The sequence below is a fragment of the Pleurodeles waltl genome, chromosome 5, assembly GCF_031143425.1.
Source record: "Pleurodeles waltl isolate 20211129_DDA chromosome 5, aPleWal1.hap1.20221129, whole genome shotgun sequence".
In the NCBI taxonomy this organism is placed as follows: Eukaryota; Metazoa; Chordata; class Amphibia; order Caudata; family Salamandridae; genus Pleurodeles; species Pleurodeles waltl.
Window position 1 is genome coordinate 977821283 of NC_090444.1, and position 27197 is coordinate 977848479.

The 27197-nt window shown below is 45.9% G+C and overlaps 1 protein-coding gene across 3 annotated transcripts in view; it reads right to left on the minus strand.

The window, feature by feature from the left end:
- Nucleotides 1-5860: 5860 nt before the first annotated feature.
- Nucleotides 5861-27197, minus strand: part of ADGRG6 (adhesion G protein-coupled receptor G6) — a 513628-nt gene continuing 492291 nt past the window's right edge. For all 3 annotated transcript variants that reach the window (XM_069235130.1, XM_069235132.1, XM_069235131.1), the window contains one exon: nucleotides 5861-8217. In XM_069235130.1, coding sequence (XP_069091231.1) covers nucleotides 8039-8217 — 179 coding nt within the window. In that variant the 3' untranslated portion in view covers nucleotides 5861-8038. The remainder of the gene's footprint in view (nucleotides 8218-27197) is intronic.

Below are 27197 nucleotides of genomic sequence, written 5' to 3' on the forward strand. Positions count from 1 at the left end.
CTACTTGGGCATACCTCTGCCAACTAGAGGCCCAATATCTAGCAGCTGCTGATGAGGGAAGTGTTCAAGACACAGCAAGACTGCAGGCAGGGTACAGAACTAGGTGAGCACTCAAAGAAGAGCGACAACAAAAATAGCTTCCCTCTGCAAACCACAATGATACAAGATGGTGCCAACCACTGTAAGCAACCAGAGTGAGATGAAGCAGGGACGCTCTGGTGAGTGTCATACGTTTTGGAGGCCCAATGCTGGTTTCTGGACCTGTGGGTTGTCTTATCCATCTAAGCAAGCCAAGGAAGTTCCAATGATTCAGGTCTCAGCCCCACTGAAAAGGAGATGAGACTTCCAGACGTGGATGCATCTGTGATTCCAGCACTCCATAGAATTTAAGGTGGCAGGAGTGACACGTATCGAGGTTCTGCATAAATAGCTATCAGGCAATGAAGATGTTTTAGCAGAGACTGTTTGGACCTGGAAGGCTGCTTCTATAATGGTATGAATAGTGTTCATATGAACTGGGTGGAGAAGCCAATAGAGGAAAATATGCTCTCATGGGCAGAGAAAAGAGGCATACAAATGGCACAGAATTAAAAGGACAGACTGCAAAGTAGAATTAATATCTTAGATATTCTACCTTAGAGAGCCAGGTGATAACAGTAGTTGCTAAGTAATAAGGAAAGGTATCAAGAGCATTGAAAGTAAAGTCTCATCCTAAGTTCCATTGCGTGCTGCATTGATGGATACTGAATTGGCTTCCGTATCACTAATTGCCTCTTCGGGAAGCTCAAATGGGAGCGGACGTACCATTGTCCCTATTGGATTGCCAAAGGGTGCCCCAGTAAGGACATAAACCACCCTGCTCCTACTAGAAGAGACCTGGGGAACAACTGAGAGAAGAAAGCAGTTAGGAAGGACACAACAAGCCACTCAAATTCTCTTGTGGGCACCTGGCCCGGTCAGAGGATTAAGCTTGATTTGGATACAGACCTTGTTCATACTGGACACACTGTGTAGGGCACACTGATCTAGGGCGAGAAGACTTTCAACTAGACTACTGTTCATGAGTGTCAACTTAATATAATCATATAGCTCATTTAGGGAAGAATGCTGTTGCGCACTGATAATATTATATTGTATAATGGAATAATATTGACATGTAGATCTGATTCAGTGTATTACTTTCTTCCTAAGGGACTTGACATCTTCCCTAGCGTCAGAGTTCAGTTTGGAAACCTAGTCATAAATATATTAGGTTCCTTTTCTGGACCCCTTGCCCTCATGTGGTTATTATAGTTAATACTATGTGTGTTTTCGTCTACAGCTCGAAAATTAACTGAACAAGCGCGGCTGGGTACGGAGAGTAGAAATACTATTCTGAATGTTCCTATGTTAGCTTGGATATTGCACTTATTCTGTTCCTAACATAGTATCCTGAGCTTGAATATGAAGGTCTCTGATTGTATTTGAAGAATGAGGTGTGTCTCTGACTAAGATGGGTGATCCTGCTTTTAAACTATCGCCTAGCCTATGTGAAAATCCTAGAACTAAGGGCCTCATTTACAAGAATCTGGTGCACCGTGATTGATGCACCAGTTTTCTTGCGCCACCTTGCACCCACCTCACGACGCCATGGGAGTGCTTTATTTACAATACAGTGTTCCATGGCACAAAGTGCTGTTGTGCCTCTGAACCTTAACATTGGTGGAGTAGTGTCAAAATGTTGACGGTAGTCCAGCAATGTTAAGAAGGGCCCATAGACAACAGCACAGCATCACCGTTAATGCATGTCATGAGCAGGTGTTAAAAAAATGATGCTATGCTGGAGCAGTGAAATCTTGTAGATTTCACTGCGCCATTTCTGCTTGGCTTTTAACGGGGGAATGCCTACCTTGCATAAATTGTACCGGGCACAGGTATAATGTGATGCAAGGCATTACGAACTGCCGCAATTTAGACATTGCGCCAGCTTGTAAATATGGAGTGGGGTGGGTGACTGTTTTGCGCTGCCTTAGCGTAAAAAAAAAACAATGACGCCAAGGCGGCACAAAATCTTTGTGAATGAGGCCCTATGTTTTTTAATTCTTTTATCTCTGCTCTCGGATACACCCATCATACCTCCCCCTTGTAGCAGGTTAGATTTGCCGCAGTTGTGAGGTTTGTGACTGGCTGGGAGACATGATGTGCCTCTAATTCAATATCTCCATCGTGACCTAGTGAAGGCTGGAACCAGTTTTGGCATGCAACACCTGTTACGGCTATCTTTAAGAATATACCGATCTGTTATTGATAAAAGGAGACTTGCAGGTAGCAGCACTAGGCTGTGAGTTCTGCACAACATCACACTGCCTGAGGGCTACTTTGGTTTTACTTCTCCTCTGAAAAAAGGTATGGGTTTTGTCAGAGACATTCTGATGCTTTGGGAAATTATTCCTGGCTTCTAATAGACTCCACCTCCTCAATCAAGCAGCCACTGTCTACTAACGTACAATTTTCCACAGCGTGTTTTAGGATCTTATGCGGATCTTAATATGCCCCCATATGTTTAGTTAGATGGGCAGGAGGAGATCACATACATGTATTTAGACAAGGACAGTTAAAAGAAAAAGGATGAAAACAAACTTGAAGCTTGTACACAATCGGTCATTTACAGAGCAAGAGCCCAATACAAAAGGACATTAGAGAAAAATAGGAGATAGAATGATCAAAACTGGGAAGATCTTCTAACTGCGGCTCAGCCTAATGACAGAAAAACCTTCTAGCACCTTGTAGCACACCTGAGTACATATACAACTACCAGTGTGGCACATTATGTTCCCCTGCATAAATGGGTCCATCATTTCACCAATATCTATTCCTCCCTCGCCTGTTTGAACATCCCCTTATGCTTTTATGTGGGCTAATGGACAAAGGAAAAACCAAGAGTAAGGAGAGTTGAGGGACAACCTTTTCTCTCCAGGACACAAAAAAGGCTATCAAAACGTTAGAGTAAGGGATGGCCTCCAGGCCGGAAAAATTACCAGGTGGTCTATCTAATGCTGAATAAGACATTCTGGACACCATGTATTAATTTATTGAGGGCCATTCTATCTGGATGTCAAATCCCTGACAGAGACTATCCCCATTTTCAAGAAGGGAAATGGGGATGATCAATCTAATGATGAACCTATCAGTCTACTGGACAATCTTCAGAAGGTCTTCGCTAGACTGGTACTCAACGAGCTAGATGACTTGATGCAATCCAGTCAGATCCTATCCCCTCTCCAATCCGATTTGCCTTAATACACTGCAAAGAAACTTGTATATGGCATTTGTAGGCCTAGGAACTGTGTCTGACTTAGTACCTAGGTATTTACTCTGAAAGATGTGGAGGAATATGCAAGAACTTGAAGACTTAGGCCCATACTTAAGACAAAGTGGTGCATAAGAGCTGATACTGTACTTTTTCTGCGCCCCCCTACTGGCACCTAATGATACCATGGTTGTGCTGTATTTATGATACGGCGCACCATGGCAGTCTTTAGCACAATAGCATCAACAGTTTTGATGCTATTGTTGCGTTTTTCTAAACTAGCATTTGACCCCCCTAATGGGGAACACCCCCTTTGCATACATTATGCCTGATACAGGCATAATGTAGTGCAAAGGGTTAAAAAGTGGTCAATGCATGCATTGCGCCACTTTGTAAATATGGCGCGCCGTGTTTGGCCTTCTAACGCCACATTAGCGTAAAAAATAAAATCATCATTCATGGCGTTGTTTTCCCTCTAACATTTTGCTTTAAGACCTCCTATTTGCTGACTTTGTTTTTGCTGGCCTTAGAACTCCGCACACTTTCCTACTGCCAACCAGGGCTAAAGTGCTTGTACTCTCCCCTCCAAACAGGGTAAAATTGGCTTATACACAAGTGCCAGGTGTACCTGGATGGACCATCATTGTCAGAATGGGAGAGAGGAGCTGGACCCAGCCCCACTTACACTTGAATAGGCTGAATGCTGCCTACACACAAACAGCTGCATATACCCTATAGTTAGTCTGGAGCCAGGAAGACAGGGCACTTGTGAACTTCAAAGGCCTACCTCTGGAAGCTTTTCCTCTCTACAAAGGCACAGGGACCTCAGGCCAGACTCGGGACCTGTGGATACTCTGCCAGGGAGAAGGACTGCTGTGCTGCTTAAAGGACTGCCATTCTGCTGGACTGCTGTTCTGAAGGATTGACCTGCTGCCCTCTTGCCTGGGTGAGAAGGATTGGACATGCACCTCTTACACCCAGAGTGCCTCCAAGGGCTAGATTAGTGGCCTCCTGATCTGATACTGGCTTCTAACAACCTTGCACCTGGACTCTGTCAAATGTGAGTCAATCCTGCTAAATGAATGAAATTAAATAAATCATTAAAATATGAATATATAAAACTCAAGGAAGAGTCCCAAAAATGGGTAGCAGAGAATCAATAACATTAATTACTTATATTAAAATTAGGTACAAAATATTCATTGTGGATGCTCATAGTAGATCCAAGGCTGCAACTGGCTTAAGCGTTCTTCAGTTTTGGATTTGGGGAGCTGGTGCTTGCTTTGTGAGCACCCTTGCTATGTGAGTCAAAAACCTGCTAAGTGGTGCAACCCCAGTCCTGGACCTTTGGCAGTGGACTTAAGGTGCTCTGCTAGCCTCTGCAGATCCAGTGAATCTGATGCATCTCCTCTGCTGCGTGGTGCAAACCCGAGCAGAATTGACAGATCACTGCTGCTCTGTGGCTTGAAGCCGTCGCAGAGATCCATATCGTCTTCGCAGCCCCATCTGAATCACCATGCATAACGCATCCATGGCACAGTTCTTCACATTTCTCTTCAACGGCAGCATTGGCAATGATGATGGACTCTTGTAACTGACATATTTCCCAGACTGTGCACAACATCCTTGATGTTGGACTTCGTAACATAAGCCCGATCAACGGGATCCTCAACGTTGACACAGATCCTCGCATCTCAGAACTGACGCATCACTTTGGCTGCAGCACACATCTTTGACACGGATACTTGCAACGCTCCACAACCCAGGATTGAGGGTACTCTGTTTAATGGACTTAACTGGGTCCCTGTAGCTGGCTTGTGCTCTATCACGGTCAGCCTGAACTTGTGACTTTGTCCCGTTCCGGCCTGAACTTGTGACTTTGTCCCGTTCCGGCATGGCGCTTTCTGCTTTTTGGTGCTATTTTCACTAAAATCTTTAAAACTGAATATCCCCGGTTCTATTGATTGGATTTTTGGCATTTTGATCTTGTTTTGTTTATTGAAGAAAGTTATCTTTTTCGAACTTTGTGTGGGATCCTTTTGGTGCGGTATTTTCACTTGATTACTGTTTGAAGTGTTGTATACATATTTTACAAATTGCCTCTAAGTTAAGCTTGACTTGCCAAGCTACCACAGGGTTGAGCACAGGTTTATTTAGGGTTGGCTTGTGCCTCATCCTGACAACGACTGTGGTTGCAGCTTGACCAGAGCTTACACCCCAGAAAACCAACAACCAAATTTCTTACAGTGGAACAAGATTATAGTTACCTTTTGATGCTCTTGGACAATTTATTCCACTGAAATTCATCAACTGACTAATGAACAAATGGAATCATATATGTCAAAGAACAATCACCTACCATGGATGAGGTTTCGCTTCAATCTTGGTTTGCAGGCCTGTGATTGGTGGATGCAAGTTTGGAATTACTGACTGCGTCCAACCCATGCACTTGTCTGAAGTCAAGATTTTGCTGCTAATCTAATTTTCCCCAACACACTTCTGTTTAATTACTAGACATGCTTAAAAACGCACAGAAATGTATTGCCAAAATAAATACATAAAATGCACAAATAACGACAAGAATATTTGTTTATTTTGGAAAAACAAACATTTAAACTATAAACCAATAACATCAAGTGTCACTGATTTACATTTCAATTTACGGAGTCATTGTTTTCCTGAACCATCAAAGAGATGGAGCTGCAATTGTTTGCGAAAATGACTGAAAACTGAAATCTAAGCCTAGTTGCTTTTTTCCACCTTTGCCTTTCTCTTCCATGTGGAACCGAGGCTGGGCTTTCTTGAGGACGACTGCCTGCATAGGAATAGGGGAAATCATTTGTGAACAAAGTCAACCATACAAATAAATAATTATGTACAAGGCAGGACACATCAATAGCAGGTAAAGCTTAAGCATAAAGTTGCAAGTCAAACTGACAATTAAGAGCATGTGAGTACAGCTAATAGGCTTAGGACGTTTAAGACTCTACTACATGGTAGTAAAAACCTTTCTCGGTTTAGAAAAACATAGATTTCGCAAGATGCCTTTGCAAGAAGCCAGCAACAGGCCGGCTTTTGCAAACTTTTTTTCTAACAAAATTTTCTAGATCTAATTTATTTCACTTGCTTGTCCACATTGTTTTCATACAGTTTGCTTCTACATTCCTCTTCACCTCTAACAGGTAAATTCATTTAAGCGTTCCTGATAAAAAACTATAATCTCCAATAGCTACACTACAGCAGTTTGGCATACATGATTCCAAGTTTCGCACCATCTTTGTAAATGTTAATATTCACATTTGCCCTTCTTTACTTAGATATATAATATATTTTACAAATGTTATTCACTGGTGGTTAAATAAAGGATGTGTTGTGCATTTACTGATATTCGATTCAGACCAACAGTTTGTGATTGCCTGGTGTGGCCTGGCTGGATTTAATCAGCTGTCCTTCTGGATGTGGCTGACATTATACAGCCAGACTCAGATACAACACCTTTTGGGGTGTGACCACAATATTCTTGTTTATTCACTGAATTACATCTTGAAAAGGTTCATTGGGGTAGCTAGGAGGACTTATCGCTCTATGGTCTAATTCCTGTCAATTTAGTTGCCATTTTCAGGCTACCACACGTTTGACTGGATACCATATTGCAAGCATGTTTTAATCGAATCCTGGCATAAGCACAACCATTTTATAAATATCTGTAACTCTTTCATCATCAAAGAAATTTAATAACTTCTTTGCACTGTCACAGTATGAGAGCATTTCTACCTCCGGCCCGGGAACACTTAGGTTTGGAGACGTATGCATGATATTCACAGTTACCTTAATCCCTCCATGACAAGGAAAGCTGCTGTTGCACGGTCAGTGCAACTGTAATGTATACAGTTGTTGTAACGCTTAAACTAAAATAAGAGGAGAAAACTCAGAGACGTATGCTTGCATTGCCTTCACATCTTGAAAAGCTGCTGGTGAGAAACTGGATAATGCAGAGGTGAGGTGGGATATTGTTATAATACATTGTTTATAGTAGAAATATCACCCGATGGGTATCCTGGCACTGATGAGAAAGGGGTTGCCTGCTGCCCTGTCTGGGTACTACTATATTTTCCTGACTCATGGGACTGAGCTGGCAAACCTCACGTCAATGGCGAATACTTTCCAGGCTTCAGGCAGAAAGACAAAGGCTCAATCACCTTCAATGTTCAAAATACAACAATGAAATTATGTTTCCTCTAAAGCTTTGTCTGTTGAAGGAAGAATGTCTCAGATTGGTCACTCTTAAAAAAATCTTACCATTTTGTGTTTTTTTAATATCAGTAGAAAGGAAAAAATAAAGTATTCCTTTTACAGCATAACATAATTAGGTTCTGTTTCTTAGGGCAACTGTAGGAAGAATCCAGTGTAACTCATTAGGCATTGCATACTTTCTCTCAAATCAATATAATCCCACTTTTTTCTCGTAAATTATTTTCTGAGACCATGCTTAGACTTGCTTAAGGCACAATGTGAGAAGGCACACAAACAAACCTTCTTTATAGTCTATATGCAAAGAGGGACTGTCCTTCACAGTGCGACATAACAAAGAAAACCAAACATGTGTGCATGCACTCTGTGAAACAAGCTGTAGCAAGGGCAGAATAACAATTGTATCCCCTTGCTTTCTCCTTTGTGTCACTTTTTGGCAGTGATTAAATCCAGTTTTAATCGTCTTGAACTTCTTCAAACTAGCGCTCTAGCGCACAGCTAGAATTTTGTGCTGTGGCTGAAGGTGTCAGACATGATGATATTCTTGTAGAAGTTGTCAGAGTGACCAGAACAGTATCCCTTGAATTTGTCGATAACCTGGTGAACAGGGATGATTGGTGTTTGCTCTCCATCCACATGGGCAAACTTTATTGAGGGCTTTTCACAAAATACGTTCTCTAAAAAGGGGAGCAGAAACAGGGTAGTGTTAGTTAACAATGGGTAGATATACAATGAGGATTCAGATGTCAAAGTTCAAGTATGTTTAATAGTTGGTAATTTACTTTCCATCTATGATTTCTACACATACATTTTCCAATTGAAAAAGTCGCCATTGTGTTACAGCATTACTTAACCTACATAAGATCTTTGAGCTTATGTGCTAGGTACACACTCTTTAAACCTGTTTGACTAAGTATATTTACCCACGGTTCTAATTCTGTATTGTATGTACATATATGTGTGCATATGTGTGTGCATTCATGTGTTTATGTATGTGTGTGTGTATGTATATATATATATATATATATATATATATATATATATATATATATATACATATATATATATATATGTATGTGTGTATGTTGTTCTGTGCTTGGCATGTTCGCGGGTCATTGCATGGCTCCTGGGTGGGTTGTTATACTAGATATCTATGAATCCCTGCTCTCATCTTATCACACTTATCTACCCATCATCATATGTCATGTCTCTATCAATCTATCCTCCATTCCCACTCTGACTCATCCCAAATCCATTCTACTACTTTCATCTCCTAAATAACTGCCTAAGCTCTTCCCTCCGCTTCCACATCTAACTCACCAAACCTCACTCTACTACCATGACCTCCCAAACAATCCTACTAAATTCTCCCTCATTTATCTCACCCTGCTACTATGATCTCCTTAACCCTTCCACAGACTCTTCCCTCCTCCATCCCCCTTTACTCACCCCAGGCCTTTGGGATGAGTAAATGAGGGATATACTCCCAATTAACACTTCTGGATTTCTTTCCTCCTCCACCCCTCCATTACTCCAGTCAATCTAACTAACAAACTCTCATATCCGCGGCTCAAATTAACTCATAATATTACTAAAACTGTACTCATATTTCCCGATACTAATCCATCACTAATTCTTGTTGGGTTCCGGAGTAGCGTGCTACTCACCGAAAAGCACTTTGACGCCTTGTCAGTGGTAGTTAGCGCTATATAAATACTATTACAATACAAGAGTCCTTATGATGAATGGCATGATCTGAGTATTCCGTCTCCTATTTTAGATTACCTCAAATTTTTTTTTTATTTAGGGAAGGCAAAGTAATTATTTACAAATCAATTTCTACCATATTCATATAAATATCATAGTTGAGAAGAGAAAAAGATAGTTCCTTTATTTACTATGTCCTCAATTGATACTGCAGGTTGAACTTGCCCCATATTCCCAGGCCTAACTTTTTACCAGCTCTACCTTTTGCTTTGTAAAGTGTGCATTCAACTTCATACATAGCGGGCATTTGGTGCCACCAGGTGCATATTAATGTAAATTACAATTTTCTCAATATTTTGCAGCTATTAATTTAGCTACAGTGATTCCAACAAAACAGATGGCTACAGTAACCAGAGGTACGAGCTGTTTGTTGTAATAGGTAGGTAGTACAAGAATGCACATGTGTGATCTCTTTCTCCATTCTCCAGAACCTGTTCATTATTGCTGCTTGCCACATTGACCAAGGTATGCAAGATCATGAGGTTCCAGGGATGGTTGACAGTTGATGGAGAGCAGGCAAGGGACCTCCTGATATTCAGCTAGATCTTATAATTAAACGCTTGTTAATTAATTACCCATGGTTCAAATTGTTACTTCAATTTTGCGAAAAGCGTCTGTATCAGATGGAGGCCAATTGTGTCAGGGAGCTGCAATATTAAGTTGACTGCACACAGATATTTATGAGATCAGCTGAAGTTTTGCAATATTATTGCAGTTGTTATGAGTGGATGCACAGCCACAGTCCATTTCTCCGTTAGCTGTCGAGTAAAATAGCACAGTTGCTCTTTCAAGCAAGTGTATCTAATTTTAATCATAACAGCTGCTGGATCATTCAGTATTTCAATTATTTCAATTTTATCCATCGATAATTTGGTTTTCAGTAAATATCCTCATTTGAGAATATTTTAAAAATCCTCCTCCTGTGAGCAGAAATTTGTGACTAAGATCTTCATAAGACCTATGTGTTCATGTTTGGAGAGATAACAATTGAACAACCCCCCCTTTTTTAAATCAATTTTGGTGCCATGTGATCCTAAAACAATTACGGGAGCCCTGTTTCGACACCCACAGGGTATACTGATTGAGCGATGTATTTTTACCCACTGCAACCAAATATTTCTGACATCCTTGACTATCTTAAAATGTACATGTTTGTAATAGTTGACATCAAAGGGATGGAGTAGCCAACCCATAGTATTAGTACCTAGGCACTTTGAATATATTTTAGTGTCATGAACCTTTTTCCCAAAAAAAATATATGTGTAAATCTCTTTCCAATAGTAGACCAGAAGTAGAATTGGAAATCAGCCAGGGACTATCCACCTTCTTTTTGGGACATTTTAAACAATTTAGCAGCATGGCTGAACTTCTTATATCCTTATACAAAACTTGCATTTAATTGTTTAAGAGAAGTTAAAGGAATATATATTGGAACAGATGCTAATGAGATGCTTTAGTGCTAGTTTAGATTTATTTTAATCTTTCGTGACGCTCGGTGGAATCTATAAATTGATTAAATGGACAGTTAAAATCCCCCCGGTTCATATATGTTGTTTCCCAAGCTGATAAATCTGGTACTTCTACAGCCATGGAACTTTAGTTTTATGTGTTGTGCATAGAGTTAAGAGTGGGAGGCAGTGCTTACCTAAGCTCTCCTGTGTTCCAGGCTGACAGGTGCTATAATTAGTATTGAAGGTTATTGCAGCAGTTATGAAGTCTTTACAGTAATTCATGGAACCAGCATCACTTGTAATGGTTATTTGAATTCTTTGGTCGGACTGGGCAGTGGTGGCTAACCTGGCATGTGTGGACCTCAGATGGCAGAGTGGGTGGTTACTATTACCGGCATCAGCTTCAGGGGTCGGCCCGCCATTTGAGCAGAGGAGCGTCTCCAAGCCAAAAAAATGCCCCCATAACGGAAAAAAAAAATGGTAATAAAATGTGTTTATTACTATTTTAATTTTCATCGCCCCATCCTGAATCGAGTGTCAAGACCGGGTGGGGCAGTTGCTGCCAAGTGGCAGCAGGGAGCTGTGCACCTATTTAAAGTGCACATACCCCTTTGGCCAGCCGTCTTGCGACTGCAAGCCAGACAGCTGAGTTAGAGAAGGCACAGGCCTCCAACGCTCTGGTGAGCATGGAGAAAGCCTGCTCCCACCAACTCTGATGCTGCTTTCAAGCTGGTTACCAGCATGAAAGCAGCGTCAGGATTGGTTAGTGGTGTTTCCTGGTCCCGTGCATTGAAGCTTCCAGGAGCAGGAGGATGCCACGAGGAAGATTTCCCAAGGTAAGTGCATTTCTTTTGTCTTTTACTTTTTATTATTAATACTGTGTTCCCCCACCTCCTGCCCCCCCGCCGAAAACATAAGACAGCCCCACTGATCAGCTTTCTAATATACTGACACTTACATTAACATTACTCTAACTTGAAAGCATAATCAGTACGTTTATAGAGCGACAACATTGTTTCGATAGGGCCCTGGCAATAGAGTCATAAGAAGAAATCCATTGCTAAACAGTTCCACGATCTACCCCTAGATTGTTACATGCCACTGCAGTGACTAAAGTGAGAAAACAGGCTGAGAAAGGAATCTCGGAATGTTGACTGTAGCGCTATTGGAAAGTCATACCGGACTGTGATTCTTACGTTGCTCCCTTTCTAAGCGCATATCACGGCTACAATGTCGGAGCTGCCACCAGCAGGAGGAATTCCCAGAAGAAGAGCATCAGAAGCCGCACCGATGATGGAGAGGGGCACAACAGCAGGTGATATTTGTGAAGCTGAGCAAGACAGAGACAGTATGTGCAAAGGCCGCCCCCAAAGGGGGCATAAAGGGCCGGCGCCGTAATGGCCACCTTGGCCTGGAAGGGACCGGTCAAACCGGTTTGGTAAGGTGCGCGCCAACTTGGTGGGGAAAGGATAGAAAAACAAAGTGGCCAATGGGAGAGTTTGGAATCGTTCAAACCCCCCAATTGCATTACAGCAAAACAAAACAAGGGGACAAGGGGGGACCATTTAAGGTGCGCGTGTCTCCAAGTGCGGGCAGTTCGTGACCGGGACAACGCGCTTGGGACATCGGAACGAAACATCGGAACGAAACACCACGACGACGTAGCAAATCTCGGGCCAAGATTGTTTCCCCACCTCAGCATCGCAACCGGGGACAAGGCCTCCTTACCCGAGTACTCTGCGCGGTACTCTGTCATCCTGACCGGCTGGACTGCGGGGGACCGCTCACCTGGGTGACGCGACCCTGCAGAATCCCCCGGAGCGCCCCTGGCGCTACAGGCGAAAGGAGGCTTCTTAGAGGGACCGCACCTCTGGCCTCCGGTAGAAGAGGCCCACCATTAAACCTCTGAACCAAGCTCGTTGCCACCCCCTGGGGACCAGGCCCCCCATCCGTGTGCTTGGAGTGGGCAAAGGACGTTTCCGCCGAGGAACCGCTCCCCGGGCTGCGCCTGCGGCGACGACTCGGACCGCCAGCAAAACGCAAGCCAAGTTTGGGCGGCACCCCCCCGGGACCAGGGCACCCCCCTGCAGCTGACTTCAGACCATCACCCACCCGCCCTTCCACAAGGTACCTACCTCGGGCAGTCGCACGTTTCCAGCTCTGAAAGCGGGGACCGCCCAGCCGGGCGACGTGACCCGCTTGTCAGCCTGCGCGTCTCATCTTTGGACCGGCGGAATCCAACATGCATCAGCGTGTAAGCTCTCCTGCGCCCCCACCTCAGGAAGCGGAGACCGCCCTGCTGGGTGACGCGACCCGTTTCTTGCAGCCTGCGTGTCCCGGGAAAGTGGGAATGATTCACTTGCTCCGCCGGCTCACCTGATCGGGGGACCGCCCAGCTGGGCGTCACACATACTGCTTAACAAGAATCCCCGAGGCAACCAAGACAGCCTTGTTTTGAGCTGTTTTTCCAGCACGTGCGCGCTGCAGCTGGTAAACGTGGGACCACCTCCAAAGCAGTGAACACAGTCAAAGACACTGCGAAGTGCACAGGGCTCCACACAATTTTCTTGCATACGAAACAAGGGAAGTATCCATTATTGTGCCTGGTGTAGAATCGTTTTGACTACTCAACAGACCTTTTTTACGCTGTTAAAACCCCAAACTAGCCCCCTTTTTCAAGCGCAAGAGATTGCGAGACCGCCCACGCATCAGGGAGCTGTGGTCAGATATTGTTTCTTAATCCTACACCACCATGGAAGAAGATCAAATACTAGAACAGCAGGATGACTTGGAAAGGATGCTGGCGCATATGAGGGCGGAAGCACTAAAACGTGGAAAAGATTGGCTGCACGCAAAGATGGAGGAGAAAGGCGAAGAAAGTTAATCTCAGGACTTATCAGCCCCAGCCTGCTTGACCCTAACAGGTGAGACAAGCGCTGCAGGAGACATTACGCCTCCCCCACAAAAGTCAAGTAAGCGTCAGAGGACGGAGGGAAAGCCAGCGAAGAAGACAGCCAAAAAAGCAAGGGGCACGGACCAGACTACCGAGGAGCATCCAACGATAGCACCAGTGTCCAGCATTTCACGCATACCGCAGAGGGGTGAGCATATAAGCGCGATAATTAAAGAATGTTTTAAATCATTTGCGCCATTGCTATTGCGTGGGAATGGGGCAGGGCCAAGCATAGAGGGTCCTGCTCCCGTAGACAGGCAGTCAGGCACCCAAGCAGTTTGTCAAGGAGCGCCTTACACCAGGAGAACCCCTTACAGCATGGAGCGCGGCAGGGAAGGTAATAGATACGCCAATGGGTATGGGGAACGCGCCAGAGTCATACACAAGACCATCCCTGGGACCACCAGCTATGACGACAAGAGCCGCGGGCCTGGCAACAGCCATCCCGCTAGCAGTAAAGGAAAGAATATGGAGAAAATAGTTTATTTACATTTTTACCCTGCTGGAAATCCAGCTAGAAGGTTTAGATCTTACCGTATGTGATAAAAAGGAGGAAGACAGGAGGGAAGGAAAGAGAGCTAGGAAGGAGAGAAATTTTGAGAACTGTTTAGACGCTTTCAGAATAATGGCCTGGGTCATAGTAGAGAAATTCCCACGCTGCGCGGCTGATCTCTGGTTGGATGAGTCCAAAATACATGAAGCACACTGCCAATTCCCAGGGAATGCCTGGCTAGAATATGATAAAAGTTTTAGACTAAAAATGCAGGCCCACCCAGAGATGGAGTGGAACCAAGAGGATGTCGCCAGCTACATCCATAAGATGATGGTGGCCAGGGAGGTTAGCTCCTGGACCGGTAAGGGGGACCATTCCTTTCGGAACACGCAGCAAAAAGGCAGATATGACAAATACAAAGCACCATATAGACACAAACCCTGGCACAGCGCGAAAGGGCAAGGTGACAAGGGACCACAGGCCATCTGCTGGAAATTTAAGATAGACGAATGCACCTGGGGGCAGAACTGCAATCTTAGACACATCTGCTCAACGTGTTGGGGGGGGAACACCCAGCGGCGGCATGCAAGAAGCACAGGCAAAAGGTTGACAAGAAAGATATGAAAAAGAGACACTAGTGCCAAGCCACCAGCCAAACTTAAAGCTAACCAAATGATGTTAAAATTAGCCAAGTCCCCAATCACTACATAATTATTGAGAAAACTAGCAAATGAATACTATAACAAACAAGCATTTGCAATGCACTAGGGTCTCGCATTTGTCGGAGTTACAACTGTTTACAGTTGTAAACTCCCAACCGGATTTTCCCTGCATTACACAGTTCACACAAAGTGCAATTCTGATCATAACCGGCAAAAGTGCAATTAACGAATCGCTCGACTTCTGCCCAGCGAGATTGCGCTCTGAAAACAGAGAAAAAGTAGTCCACAACCCCAGCGAGCCTTGCATGTTTCCCGTACTTGGTCGCTGCGCTCAAGGAGGACTAACCACGGAAAAGGCAAGACGTATGCGTGCCTTCCACTAATCAAAAGAAGCGGAGTCTAACAGGCAAGCCAACTTGCCAATGAAAGACACTGATGTGACGTCGATGGGGCTCCGAGCCATTTTTGAAAACCTAAAGCGGCTCGCTAGCGATACGCATGCGCGAGCGCATGCGACACAGGCTCGACCCTAAAAAGATGCGATCACACTGGTAAAAGGCTTTATGGAAGGTTTCATTATTCCGGTAAAAGGGCAGATAACGGGAGGGAATGCCAGTAACCTGAAATCAGCCAGGGAACACCCACAGGTAATTCAGCAAAAAATTTAGAAGGAATTAAGGTTAGGGCGCATTGAGGGTCGCCTGACTGACCCCTCCCCAAAGACCTAATCATCTCACCACTGGGAGTGGTACCCAAGAAAGAAGCAGGCCAGTTCAGACTAATACACCACCTACCATTCCCTGAAGGCGCATCAGTCAATTACAGCATTCCAGAAGAAGCTTGCTCAGTAGGTTATGACACAGTGGAGGATACAATTGATATGATCAAAGCAGCAGGCAAAGGAGCATTATTGGCAAAAGCGGACATTGAGTCAGCATTCAGGTTATTGCCAGTACACCCGGACAGTTATTCCCTGTTAGATTTCCAACACAACGGGCTGGTGTACATAGACAAGGCCATGCCAATGGGTTGCTCCATTGCATGCGCATACTTTGAACAATTTAGTACATTCCTTGAATGGGCTCTACACAGGAAACACCCGACAGGTGGAAAAATGCACTACTTGGACGATTTCTTATTTGTAGGGGGGCCGACACAGGGATATGTGCCAGCCTACTGATGGCTTTTCAGACTCTATCTAAAGAAATGGTTGTCCCATTAGCAGCAGAAAAGACGGTAGGCCCAACAACATCACTAGTGTTCCTGGGTATTAAATTAGACTCAGCCGCTGTAACATCCAGGATACCGGAGGAGAAAGCAGCTGATCTGAGGGCAGAAATCAAGTCCCTGCTAGGGAAACAGAAAGCAACGCTAGGGGAATTGCAGAGGATGGTCGGCAAACGTAACTTCGCAACCAGGGTCATCCCAGCAGGCAGGGTTTTCGCACGGCAGCTAAGCAGACTGACATCAGGCCTTCGCGAAAAGCATCACCACGTGAGACTGGGAGCAGGGGTAAAAAGCGATCTCACCATGTGGGACTCGTTCTTGGAGGAGTTCAACGGCGGTCCCATCTGGAGAGAGGGCTGGATATCGGCTGGGGAAATTTCACTATTCACAGACGCCACAGGGGGTTGTGGCTTCGGGCCGTCCTGGGCAGGAAATGGTGCACAGGCAAGTGGCCAGCCAGATGGTACGAGCTAGGGATCAACAGAAACATCACATTTTTGGAACTTTTCCCCATCGTGGTAGCCATGACTATCTGGAATGACCAGTTGCAAAACATGAAAATAACTCTGGGGTCCGACAACCTAGGCGTAGTCATGAGGGCTTTTCAAACTCTATCTGAAGAAATGGGTGTCCCCTTAGCAGCAGAAAAGACGGTAGGCCCAACAACATCACTAGTGTTCCTGGGTATTAAATTAGACTCAGCCGCTGGAACATCCAGGCTACCGGAGGAGAAAGTCGCCGATCTGATGGCAGAAATCAAGTCCCTGCTAGGGAAACAGAAAGCAACCCTAGGGAAATTGCAGAGGATGGTCGGCAAACTTAACTTTGCAACCAGGGTCATCCCAGCAGGCAGGATTTTCACACGGTGGCTAAGCAGACTGACATCAGGCCTGCGTGAAAAGCAACGCCACGTGAGACTGGGAGCAGGGGTAAAAAGTTATCTCACCATGTGGGACTCCTTCTTGGAGGAGTTCAACGGCCGTCTCATCTGGAGAGAGGGCTGGATATCGGCTAGGGAAATTTCACTATCCACAGATGCTGCAGGGGGTTGTGACTTCGGGGCCATCCTGGGCAGGATATGGTGCGCAGGCAAGTGGCCAGCCAGATGGTACAAGCTAGGGATTAACAGAAATATCAAATTTTTGGAACTTTTCCCCATCGTGGTAGCCATGACTATCTGGAATGACCAGTTGCAAAACATGAAAATAACTCTATGGTCCGACAACCTAGGCGTAGCCATGGCCATTAACAAGGGGTCCACTTCTTGCCCCAACACGCTGAGGCTGTTGAGGCGTCTAGTGTTCATCCAGCTCAAAAGCAACCTGGATGTTAGGGCAAGACATGTACAGGGCATAAAAAACTCACGGGCGGACGCCCTTTCTCGTTCCCAGATGGACAGATTCAGGAAGCCGCAGGATGACACCTTTTCCGGCAGAAATGTGGGAACTGGCAGAACAGACCTGTCTTTACTAGTGCAGAATGCATTCAAACCAGAGACACACAGAAGGTACAACAAATATGCCAAGGTCCTCATGGAAAACGGGGGTTTAGATTCGCTGACAGACCCAGCGGCAACCAGAGCAGCTGCAGAGCAATTCATTATGTGGGCTTTCAAACAGGGGAAAACAAAGTCTTGGGCCTAGGCGCACTTGGCGGCGGTGGCCCATTACTCGAAGCTACAAACGGGCACCGACCCCACCACATCACATTACATTAAAACTGCGATGAAAGGCTGGAAACGTCTTGAGGGGAATAAAACAGACACCAGACACCCCATTGATTTTAACAAACTGACCCTTTTATTGGACACACTACAAACGATAGCAGAGAACTGGTACGAAGTGTTAGTGTTCAGAGCAGCTTTCGCCACAGCCTTCTTCGGGGCATTCAGAGTGGGCGAGCTGGTGGCCTCAACCAAAAAATCAGGAGGCAACAGTTGCCTGCAAACAGATGACTGCCATTTAGGGCCAGACAGGGTATGCTTAACACTGAGGCGGTCAAAAACAGATCAGAGTGGCAGGGGTTCCCATATTGAGCTACAATGCATAAAGCAAACAAAGTATTGCCCGGTTCGCATTTTACGAGATTATTTGGCTATATGCCCCAGGGGGCCAGGCCCTTTGTTCAGGCATTTAAACGGGGATTACTTGAGCAGATTCCAGTTCACCGCCGTCATGCGGAAAACATTAGAGAAGGCAGGCCTTCCCCCTTCGGAGTTTAGTTCCCACTCTTTTCGCATTGGGGCCGCCACAACGGCAGCCGGTCTAGGCTTAGATGCAAGCGCCATCAAAGCAGTCAGCAGATGGCGGTCAAAAGTTTACAAAAGTTACGTACGTCCACACCTGTTGTGATGGAATTGTGTCATTGCATTGGCAGGTGCACCTCCCAAGCCCATATGGGTAGTTGGGCATTCGTTCATATCCAGATTACAAGCATGGTGGAAACAAAACATCAATATAAACAGGAGAGACAGACCAACAAAACCAATACTATGAGATGGTCACAGCTCCAGCAGACCCTACACAACCTACTAGAGGCCTCACAAAGACACCCCGGTACGATAATCATACACCTGGGAGGGAACGTTCTGCCTACAGTGGGGAGAAAGGTCCTCCTGAGCGAAATCAGGCAGACACTATGGGGCCTCACTAGACTTTGTGGGAACACCACCATCATCTGGTCAGAGATAATCCCCAGAATCACATGGCGGGGGCAACATCATGCAAGGCAGTAGATAACTCCAGGAGGAAACTGAACATCGCGGTCGCCAAATATTGCAAAGTGAATGGCCTGGAGAGCATCCGCCATGGTTTGATCCACCCCAGGCGACCAGAACTCTATGCGACGGACGGCATACACTTGTCAACAGAAGGGATGGCCATCTTCTGGTCCAACTTGGAAGCAGGAATGGAATGACGATACAAAAAAAAAATAATAATAATAATAATTTAGTAACAGGGGAGCTGCCAAGAGACGTATACCTCTCTGACAGCGTGGCGATAATTAAACGAGGTTTTACCTAAAAATTGATGGGAAACACACCTAGTAAGGGGGTGTGCGAACAAAAGCCACATACCTGGAGATGCCTCACGGCAAGGTGTAAGGTGGCCAACTAAGGGGAGTAAGCGGAACACAGCACTCGCAGCCCAGACCCGCCAGATCGGATGGCAGGGCATAGGTACATGGCAGGTGGCGAGTTGGACCTAATCCAAAGAACTTAAAGCTACCCCCTGCAACAAGGTGGTAAAACAAACTCTATTGGAGTGAGCCCCCTCCAAAAAAGAGAAAGGTGGGACTGCCAGAAAACCGAAGGGCAAAAGGAGACATGACAAACGGAGGCAGGACTCGAAGGCCCACCAGTCAATGCAATTTGTGAAAAACTTTGAAGTTAGAATTTATTAACTGTATAAGCTGAATGTTTGAATTGTCATAAGTACGAATTTCATTGGCAGTGATTGAATATCATGCTCAATATACTAAAGAATGTAATACATCAAGGGCAGTCGCACGTTCATCCACAGTAATAAAGCGGCCAATTGATCCACAATTAAGACATTGTCAACGTCTGGTTTCATGCATGCCAGTACGTCATAAGTAACACAAGTTAATACATGTTGTTTCATAATGCCAATTCTGGAGTGAGTCAAGTGCGGGTGTTAGTGCAAAGGCCGCCCCGAAAGGGGGCATAAAGGGCCGGCGCCGTAACGGCCGCCTTGGCCCGGAAGGGACCGGTCAAACCGGTTTGGTAACCCCACCCACCCCCAGCAAAGGGGGAAGGTGAGAAAAACAAAGTGGCCAATGGGGTATTTTGGAATCGTTCAAACCCCCTAATGGCATTACTGCAAAACAAAACAAGGGGCAAGGGGGGACCATTTAAGGTGCACGTGTCTCCAAGTGCGGGCAGTTTGTGACCGGGACAACGTGCTTGGGACATCGGAATGAAACACCACCCACCCATCCCGACAACAAAAGCATCCAGACGCAATGCCGGACAGACAAAAGGGGCAGGTGGTAATTAAACAAGGTTTTACCTAAAAATTGATTGGAAACACACCTAGTAAGGGGGTGTGCGAACAAAAGCCACACACCTGGGGATGCCTCACGGCAGGGTGTAAGGTGGCCAACTAAGGGGACTAAGCAGAACACGGCATTCGCAGCCCAAACCCGCCAGATAGGATGGCAGGGCATAGGTACACGCCAGATAGCGAGTTGGGCCTAATCCAAAGAACTTAAAGCTACCCCCTGCAACAACGTGGTAATACAAACTCTATTGGAGTGAGCCCCCTCCAAAAAACGAAAGGTGGGACTGTCAGAAAACCGAAGGGCAAAGGGAGACATGACAAACGGAGGCCAGGACTCGAAGGCCCACCAGTCACTGCAATTTGTGAAAAGTTTAGAAGTTAGAATTTATTAACTGTATAAACTGAATGTTTGAATTGTCATAAGTACGAATTGCATTGGCAGTGATTGAATATCATGCTCAATATACTAAAGAATGTAATACATCATGGGCAGTCGCACGTTCGTCCACAGTAATAAAGCGGCCAATTGATCCACAATTAAAACATTGTCAACGTCTGGTTTCATGCATGCCGGTACGTCATAAGTAACACAAGTAAATAAATGTTGTTTCATAATGCCAATTCTGGAGTGAGTCAAGTGCGGGTGTTATTGTCTGCTAACCGCACCCACTCCCCCGGCAGAAGCAAGCATGAGCATCCCATTAAAACAAAGCCCGGGCATACTGAGGAGTCCGCGTGCAGCTCTAAACAATACACAGAACAAAACTGGGACAAACGCCCAGCTTACCGAGGATTTTCTGAGCAACAGTCATTCTCTTATTAAGGTCAAAGATACAAAAGCTGCCAAGCAGACCGCCAAGAGGCAGCATCTTATAATGGAGATGAACAGGCTACTGCTGTGGCTCATCGGCCGGGATCAAATACATGCGAGTTATAGGGTGATATAGAACCAAAGGTAAATGCTCAGTGAGAAAACCCTCATTGGGCAGAGGCACAGGTCACCTTCCGAAAACAGAAACTGGCATAATCGGCTGCACTCATGCCATGATATTTTTTTTAAAGATATTATTTTCACCAATTAAAAAAAAAAACAACAGATAAGGAACCAATAGCCATCTTCAGCCTTGTTACAAATGAGGTCGTTTTCACATGACATGCAAATCTATAACATAGTAGTGTTGTGCCCACATCGCACATTTACACATACAAAGTAGAAAACCGTATGTTAGCCCTGGAAACTTTCGACGTGGCTCCTGACAGAAACAGAGTCAGTTCTCATCAGTGCCAGCAGGCCATCCTCGTCCGTGGAGGCGTGTAAATGAGAGCCCTCTGGGTCCATGAAGCTGGCCAAGAGTCCCGCGCACACCTTCAGGTCCTGCTCAGTCCTGTCATCACACTTTCCTAGTTTCAAACGTACTTCTTTGGCCTCCCGCCATTCTGCCACATCTGCTGCCCATCGCTTCACACCCGGTCCCTGCTGACCCATCAATGTAATTGCTACCCGCCAATTAGCCAGGAGCAGCAACAAGTGAATGAATTTACAGACCGTTTTCTGGCTCCTCTGCCAGCACATGTCATCTAGTAGGCACAACTCTGGATGTGTGTTCACAGATCTACACCACAGACATCAATCAAGCCAGCTTTTTCAGCTAATAGGCAGACATACCTCTAAATGCAGGAATGTGGCCACAGGAGCCCGACCCCAGGGAACTAACTGCTGTCATTGCCCCAAATGTGATAAATGCCTAATTGGGTAACGAGATGCCCAATGTTTTACAGCCGCCCTTCATCCAGGTCGAGACATCAACAGATTCCAACAGTACATGAAAAGCTGGTACATCCCAAAAGACAAACTCCCTGGTGAAAGTGGCTCTCCTCAGGAGCACTCAAACAGTTTGTTTCCACAATGAGGCAGTGTGCAAATAAGCTATAGAACCCGTGCCACATCCCGCCCCCTGATATCAGAAGAGGGGAAGAGGCAAGCTCATCGACGCATCCTTCTACAATGAATTTTCTCAATTTCCCTCCTGCACAAGACAATGTGCAGCATGTTAGATTTGGGACACCAAATAATATTGTTTCTAGTTTGGGGACTGCCAATCTGCCTGCCCCAGTATACTAAACAAGAAGTCCCTTGCTACTCTGCTCCACCCCCATCTCAAATTAATGAGGTAAGGAGGGAATGCAACCAACAAAACACCACACAGGGTAAAGTACTGAATGCATGCTGAATAGAATATAGGCATTTTGGCAAATACACCATCTATGAGATGGCCACCAGGCCCATGAGTGAGAGAGTGAGTTCCAAAACTGCATAGATGAGTGAAGGCCCTTCGTGACCCTCCCAGTATTACATTGCAAGTACTTCTGCAGTGTATGCGCCACCATCACTCGTAAGTACCGTAATTTATCTGTCTCCCATCTGTGGAGTATGGGAAGCAGAGTGGTCTGGTCTCGAGCGACCAAGGATCCCAAAGACAACACCAGTAATTACCTGTGATTAATTCTAAAACCCCACAGCTCCACAAAAGCAGTTAGAAAGGTTAACAAAATAGGAAGGGATCATAGAGAAGCCAAAAGATAGAAAAGCGTTCCGTCCAGCATACAGGGAAACCAGGTGCGTAATGCTCCCTACCTTAATCCCACACTCGCGTATGGTCTGTCTGATCGGAATGGCCAAGGCTTTGAATGCTATAGCGAAAAAGAGGGGTGACAATGAACATCTCTGGCACGTGACCCTGTCCATCTCCCATGAATCAGAACATAGTATACCCACTCTTATCCTGGTTGTGGGGCCCGTTTACAAAAGGGGCACCAAGACGCAAAAGTGTGCTCCAAACCCCATCATGTCCAACACCCCCATGAGGTAGTGCCAATCAAATGTGTTGAAAGCTTTGGCAATGTCAATGGAGATCACAGCCAATTCCTCTTCTCCACCAACCACTTCACGTAGGACAGGCATTAGCCACTGTAGTCTCATTGTTGTACCACCGTCTGGTATGAAACCACATTGGTCATCATGGATTTATTGCATAGTATCTGGGCCTAATTGAAGAGTGAGAGCTTTGCAAAGTATTTTAATATTTGTATTGATCACTGTGAGCAGCCTATAAGTGGATAGGTTTGAGGCATCCGATCCGGGTTTCGGCATCATACAGATGCAGCTCTCCCACATAGGTGAGGGGAGCACCTGAAGGCCTCAGGCCTCCAAATATACTTCCAGTAAGGGCTGGGTGAGAATGGGGGCAAGGGTCTGGTAAAACTCAGCGGGGAAGCCACTGCTGCCCACTTCCTTCCCTCCCGGTAGTTGCCCTAGAGCCGTACGGATTCCCTCCAGAGACTGACATCATGAACAGCAACCACCCTAACCCCAAGTCGCTGAAGCGTCAAGCAGACCAGAAAAGCATCAATGTGCTCTGGTTCAGGTGGGAACAGATTATGATTCTCCTTTTCCAAATGAGAATTAAGGGCATCCACTATACTCCCTGTGCATAAGCAGGGGACGAAAGGTGAAGAATGGAGGGATGAGGATCCTCCTACCAAAGAATCCAGGCCAACAGCCAACCAGATCTGTCTCCCGCTCTATGGATAAGTCAACAATAAAATTTTAGGGTGCTTTACTCCAGCCTAATTCTCACCTTGGTGACCCACTGATGGGTTAGTACCTCCGCTTGTCACCCGTCCCTACCTACCAGTGCCAGGCATTGAACACGAGCCAGCTCGCCCTCCCTTTGAAGAAGTTCAGCTTGTAGGGTAAGCCTGACCCACACAGGAAAGGCCTAGTACATACCCCCGTATCACAGTTTCCATTGCTTCCCATTCCGTCAATCATGTAGGTGTTGTGGGCCAGTTAAGCTCAAAGACATCCGTCAGTGCATGTGCCAGGACCTCCCTTCCCTCTGGATCTTGAAGGACCTCGGGAGACAACGTTCAGGATGCCCTCACCCATTCAATCTTGCAGTAAACACGGGCATCATCATACAAATAACGGACAGATGTGACGCCATATGGACGCTGGAGCACATGGAAGCAGTTACTAAAATACGATCTAGTCTACTGTGGATGCGGTGAGTTGGAGAAAAACAAGCATATTACTGCAATGCAGGATGTAAAGCCCTCCAAATGTCACAAAGCCACAACTGATCGCTGACCTACCGAAGTGCAGAGTCATCTTAGATTTGGTATTAAGTCGTGGGGGAATGTCTTTCGAGGGTACCATCCAATATACAGTTAAAGTCCACTGCCTACAGAACCCTAGAGTACAAGGCCAGCAGCGAAATAATGTTTTGCACTTTTAGATAAAAGGTCTCCTCATCTACGTTGGGCCTACATGTATTGTCAATGCAACGTCTACCCCGTCAAGTCTCCCCTAGACCAGTATGTAATGACCCTCCATGTCTGCCTCCATGTAGGAGAGGGAAAAGGGAACCTTGGAGGAAACCAATTCATAAGAGTAATTGGTATGATAGGTCTGCCCCCTGCATTATGTTGATAGTTTAGTGGATTCCCCACCTGAAAGATGAGTTTCCTGCAGGTAAGAAATATCTACCATGCATCTCTTAAGTATGGAGATAACTCTATACCATTTTTTATAAGACCCCATCCCCGTACATTCCATGGAAGGAAATTGTAAAATTCAGCCTTACTCACTGTGGTACAAAGCAAACAGGGCCATCTTCACATGCTCCCTATCACATGAGGGCAACAAAAACACTTGGAAACAAAAAAGAACCCATAACCAACGAACCTCACCCACCCTGGACAAGTAACAGTAAACCACCACTTCATACAAGCCCACAAAGATTGATGAATCAGGGCGTATAGCATCGATATCCAACCCCCAAATGCCACACATTACATAACAACCCCCATCCTCCCTGCCAAAGCACCATTAGCACACCTGCATACACACACTAATTAATAAGCAATATACCATGCAGCACCCAGCCACCCCAGAGCCACATTGATGCTCACACAGCACCCATACTCCACAATAGGGTGGGTGACACCAGAAAAGTCATCCTCTGCAACAACAGGTCTTCATTCACTCATGGGGCTACACAGGAACCCTGGTGCCCCCCTCCCAAGTCTAGCAAACAATATCAATAGCTATCATCTCCCCTCCATCGATACTTGGGATAGCAGCCAGCCAGGGATGTCACCTGGGACCAGGAAAAAAGCAAGGGACTATGTGTATCATGAACACCACCACTGGATTGTGATGGAGCATCCGAAAGCCCACCAACTGGTGTGGTCTCTCTCAGCAGTGTCTCTGGCACCCACTGGGTCTCTGGCTCTGCAGTGTCCATGGTGCCATTGTCCTCGACCACAATGCATCTGGTACGTGTGAAAGGGATCTATTCCGTCAAGGAGCGTACATCAAGGTCTTCTGACATGTCCAGCCAGAACCAGATGTCCTCGGGCCATTCAAAGAAGTACAACCTCCCCCTGCAATGACACAGGGCTTAGACAGGTAAAAGGCATGCACTTGAAGTCCATGGCAGACAATTTCTTCTTCTCCTCCAGAAAGTAGTTGCACCGCTCCTGGACCCTCTAGGTATAGTCAGAGTAAACTGAAATGTTACAGTTTTCTATTCATGAAATGGGTGCTTCTCTGGCAACCCTCAGGATCTCATCCCAGCCCCTATAATTCAATATCCTAGTGATGTAGGGCCCCATCAGACCATGTTCAGATGGATGTGCAATGGTACTCTTTCTGTAGCGGGCAGCCACGCAGTCATTTTCAGGACTCCTCAGCAGGTATCCCTCCAGTGCAGACAGGGCCTCTAGAACCTCAGTGGTTGCACCCGAGTGTAGCTGTGAGATGAACATCAACGCTCCCAACCTTGGCATAAGGGCTGAAATCCCTAAGTATCATAGGCTGCCCCTGGACGCAAAGCAGACCTTAGCGCCGGCCTGGCACAGTCTGGGGAATGCCCAAGGTACTGCCTCTCAAGAGTCCACACCCCGAGCACTCCTGCAACCACAGAGTGTAGAGGCATGCCCAGTGGAGGGGCTCACAAGGAGGCCCCAGCAAAGCCTATGTCAGGGGCCGCCCAGTCTCACAGGTGTGCCGCGAGGAAGGATGATGGCCCAGTTCCTCACAGTAACCAGCAGGGATTATCCCAGAGGCATCTGGGTGGGGCCGACTCTCAGCAGTGCCAGGTGAGGGTGTTCTAGAGTCCTTGGGCCCAGCTACACCTCGGGGAGCACGGGCATCCATGCATGCCACACGATCACCCGCTGCCCTGACGCTGCAGCAGAATCACCTCACGTGCCCCCCCCCAAGTAGCAGAGGGGTGTGGGGGAGACACGTCATGGATAGGGAGCATCTGTTAGGGTCGGTGCGGCAGGATAGTGCAGGAATACGAAGCGGGGAGCTGGAGCTCCCTAAGGACACATCCTGTTGGCCATCTTGGTTACCCCCCCTCCACTCAAGCCATGAATAAATGGATAGCCCTTATTCGCAACACTTTTCTCCAGCTAATAACACACTGCTGTTACAGTATCAAGACCGAGCTTCGAGCAAATCTATTAAAGTTGATATAAGGCTACCATCATTAAGAGTTTGTATCGGCTTAGAAAATCCTACTGCGTGGGAAGAAGACAGACCCTCAAAGTATGCAACCACTGACAAAAAATACAGCTGATAATAATCAAATCGCTACCATGCCCTTTTCTGATCTGATTGCAACACCGGACAGGAGAGCAGAATGTGAGGAGAACATAAATGAACAGGGTGTTAACTATCTGAGCATGGATAGCCTTTCTCTGAGCAAGAGTGGGCACAAGGTGGCTGCGGCTCTTCATGTTGGCCAGTTTGTTTCTTCAGGCAATCCCCCTCTGACAATACCAGTGCACCAGAATAGATTTGTACTGTTGGAATATTTACAAGACCCTGAGTCACAGGAAACTGACAAAACGTATGAAACACAGGAAGAATACACCATAAGGACAGCACTCTGTCTCAGCTTATAATCACTAATGATAGCGATAATTTTCTTGAAACTGACAGTCTTCAATAAGTGTCTGAAGGAGTGAAAGGACAAGCACAGACCAAGAGCCAATGAAGAGAAAGGTTG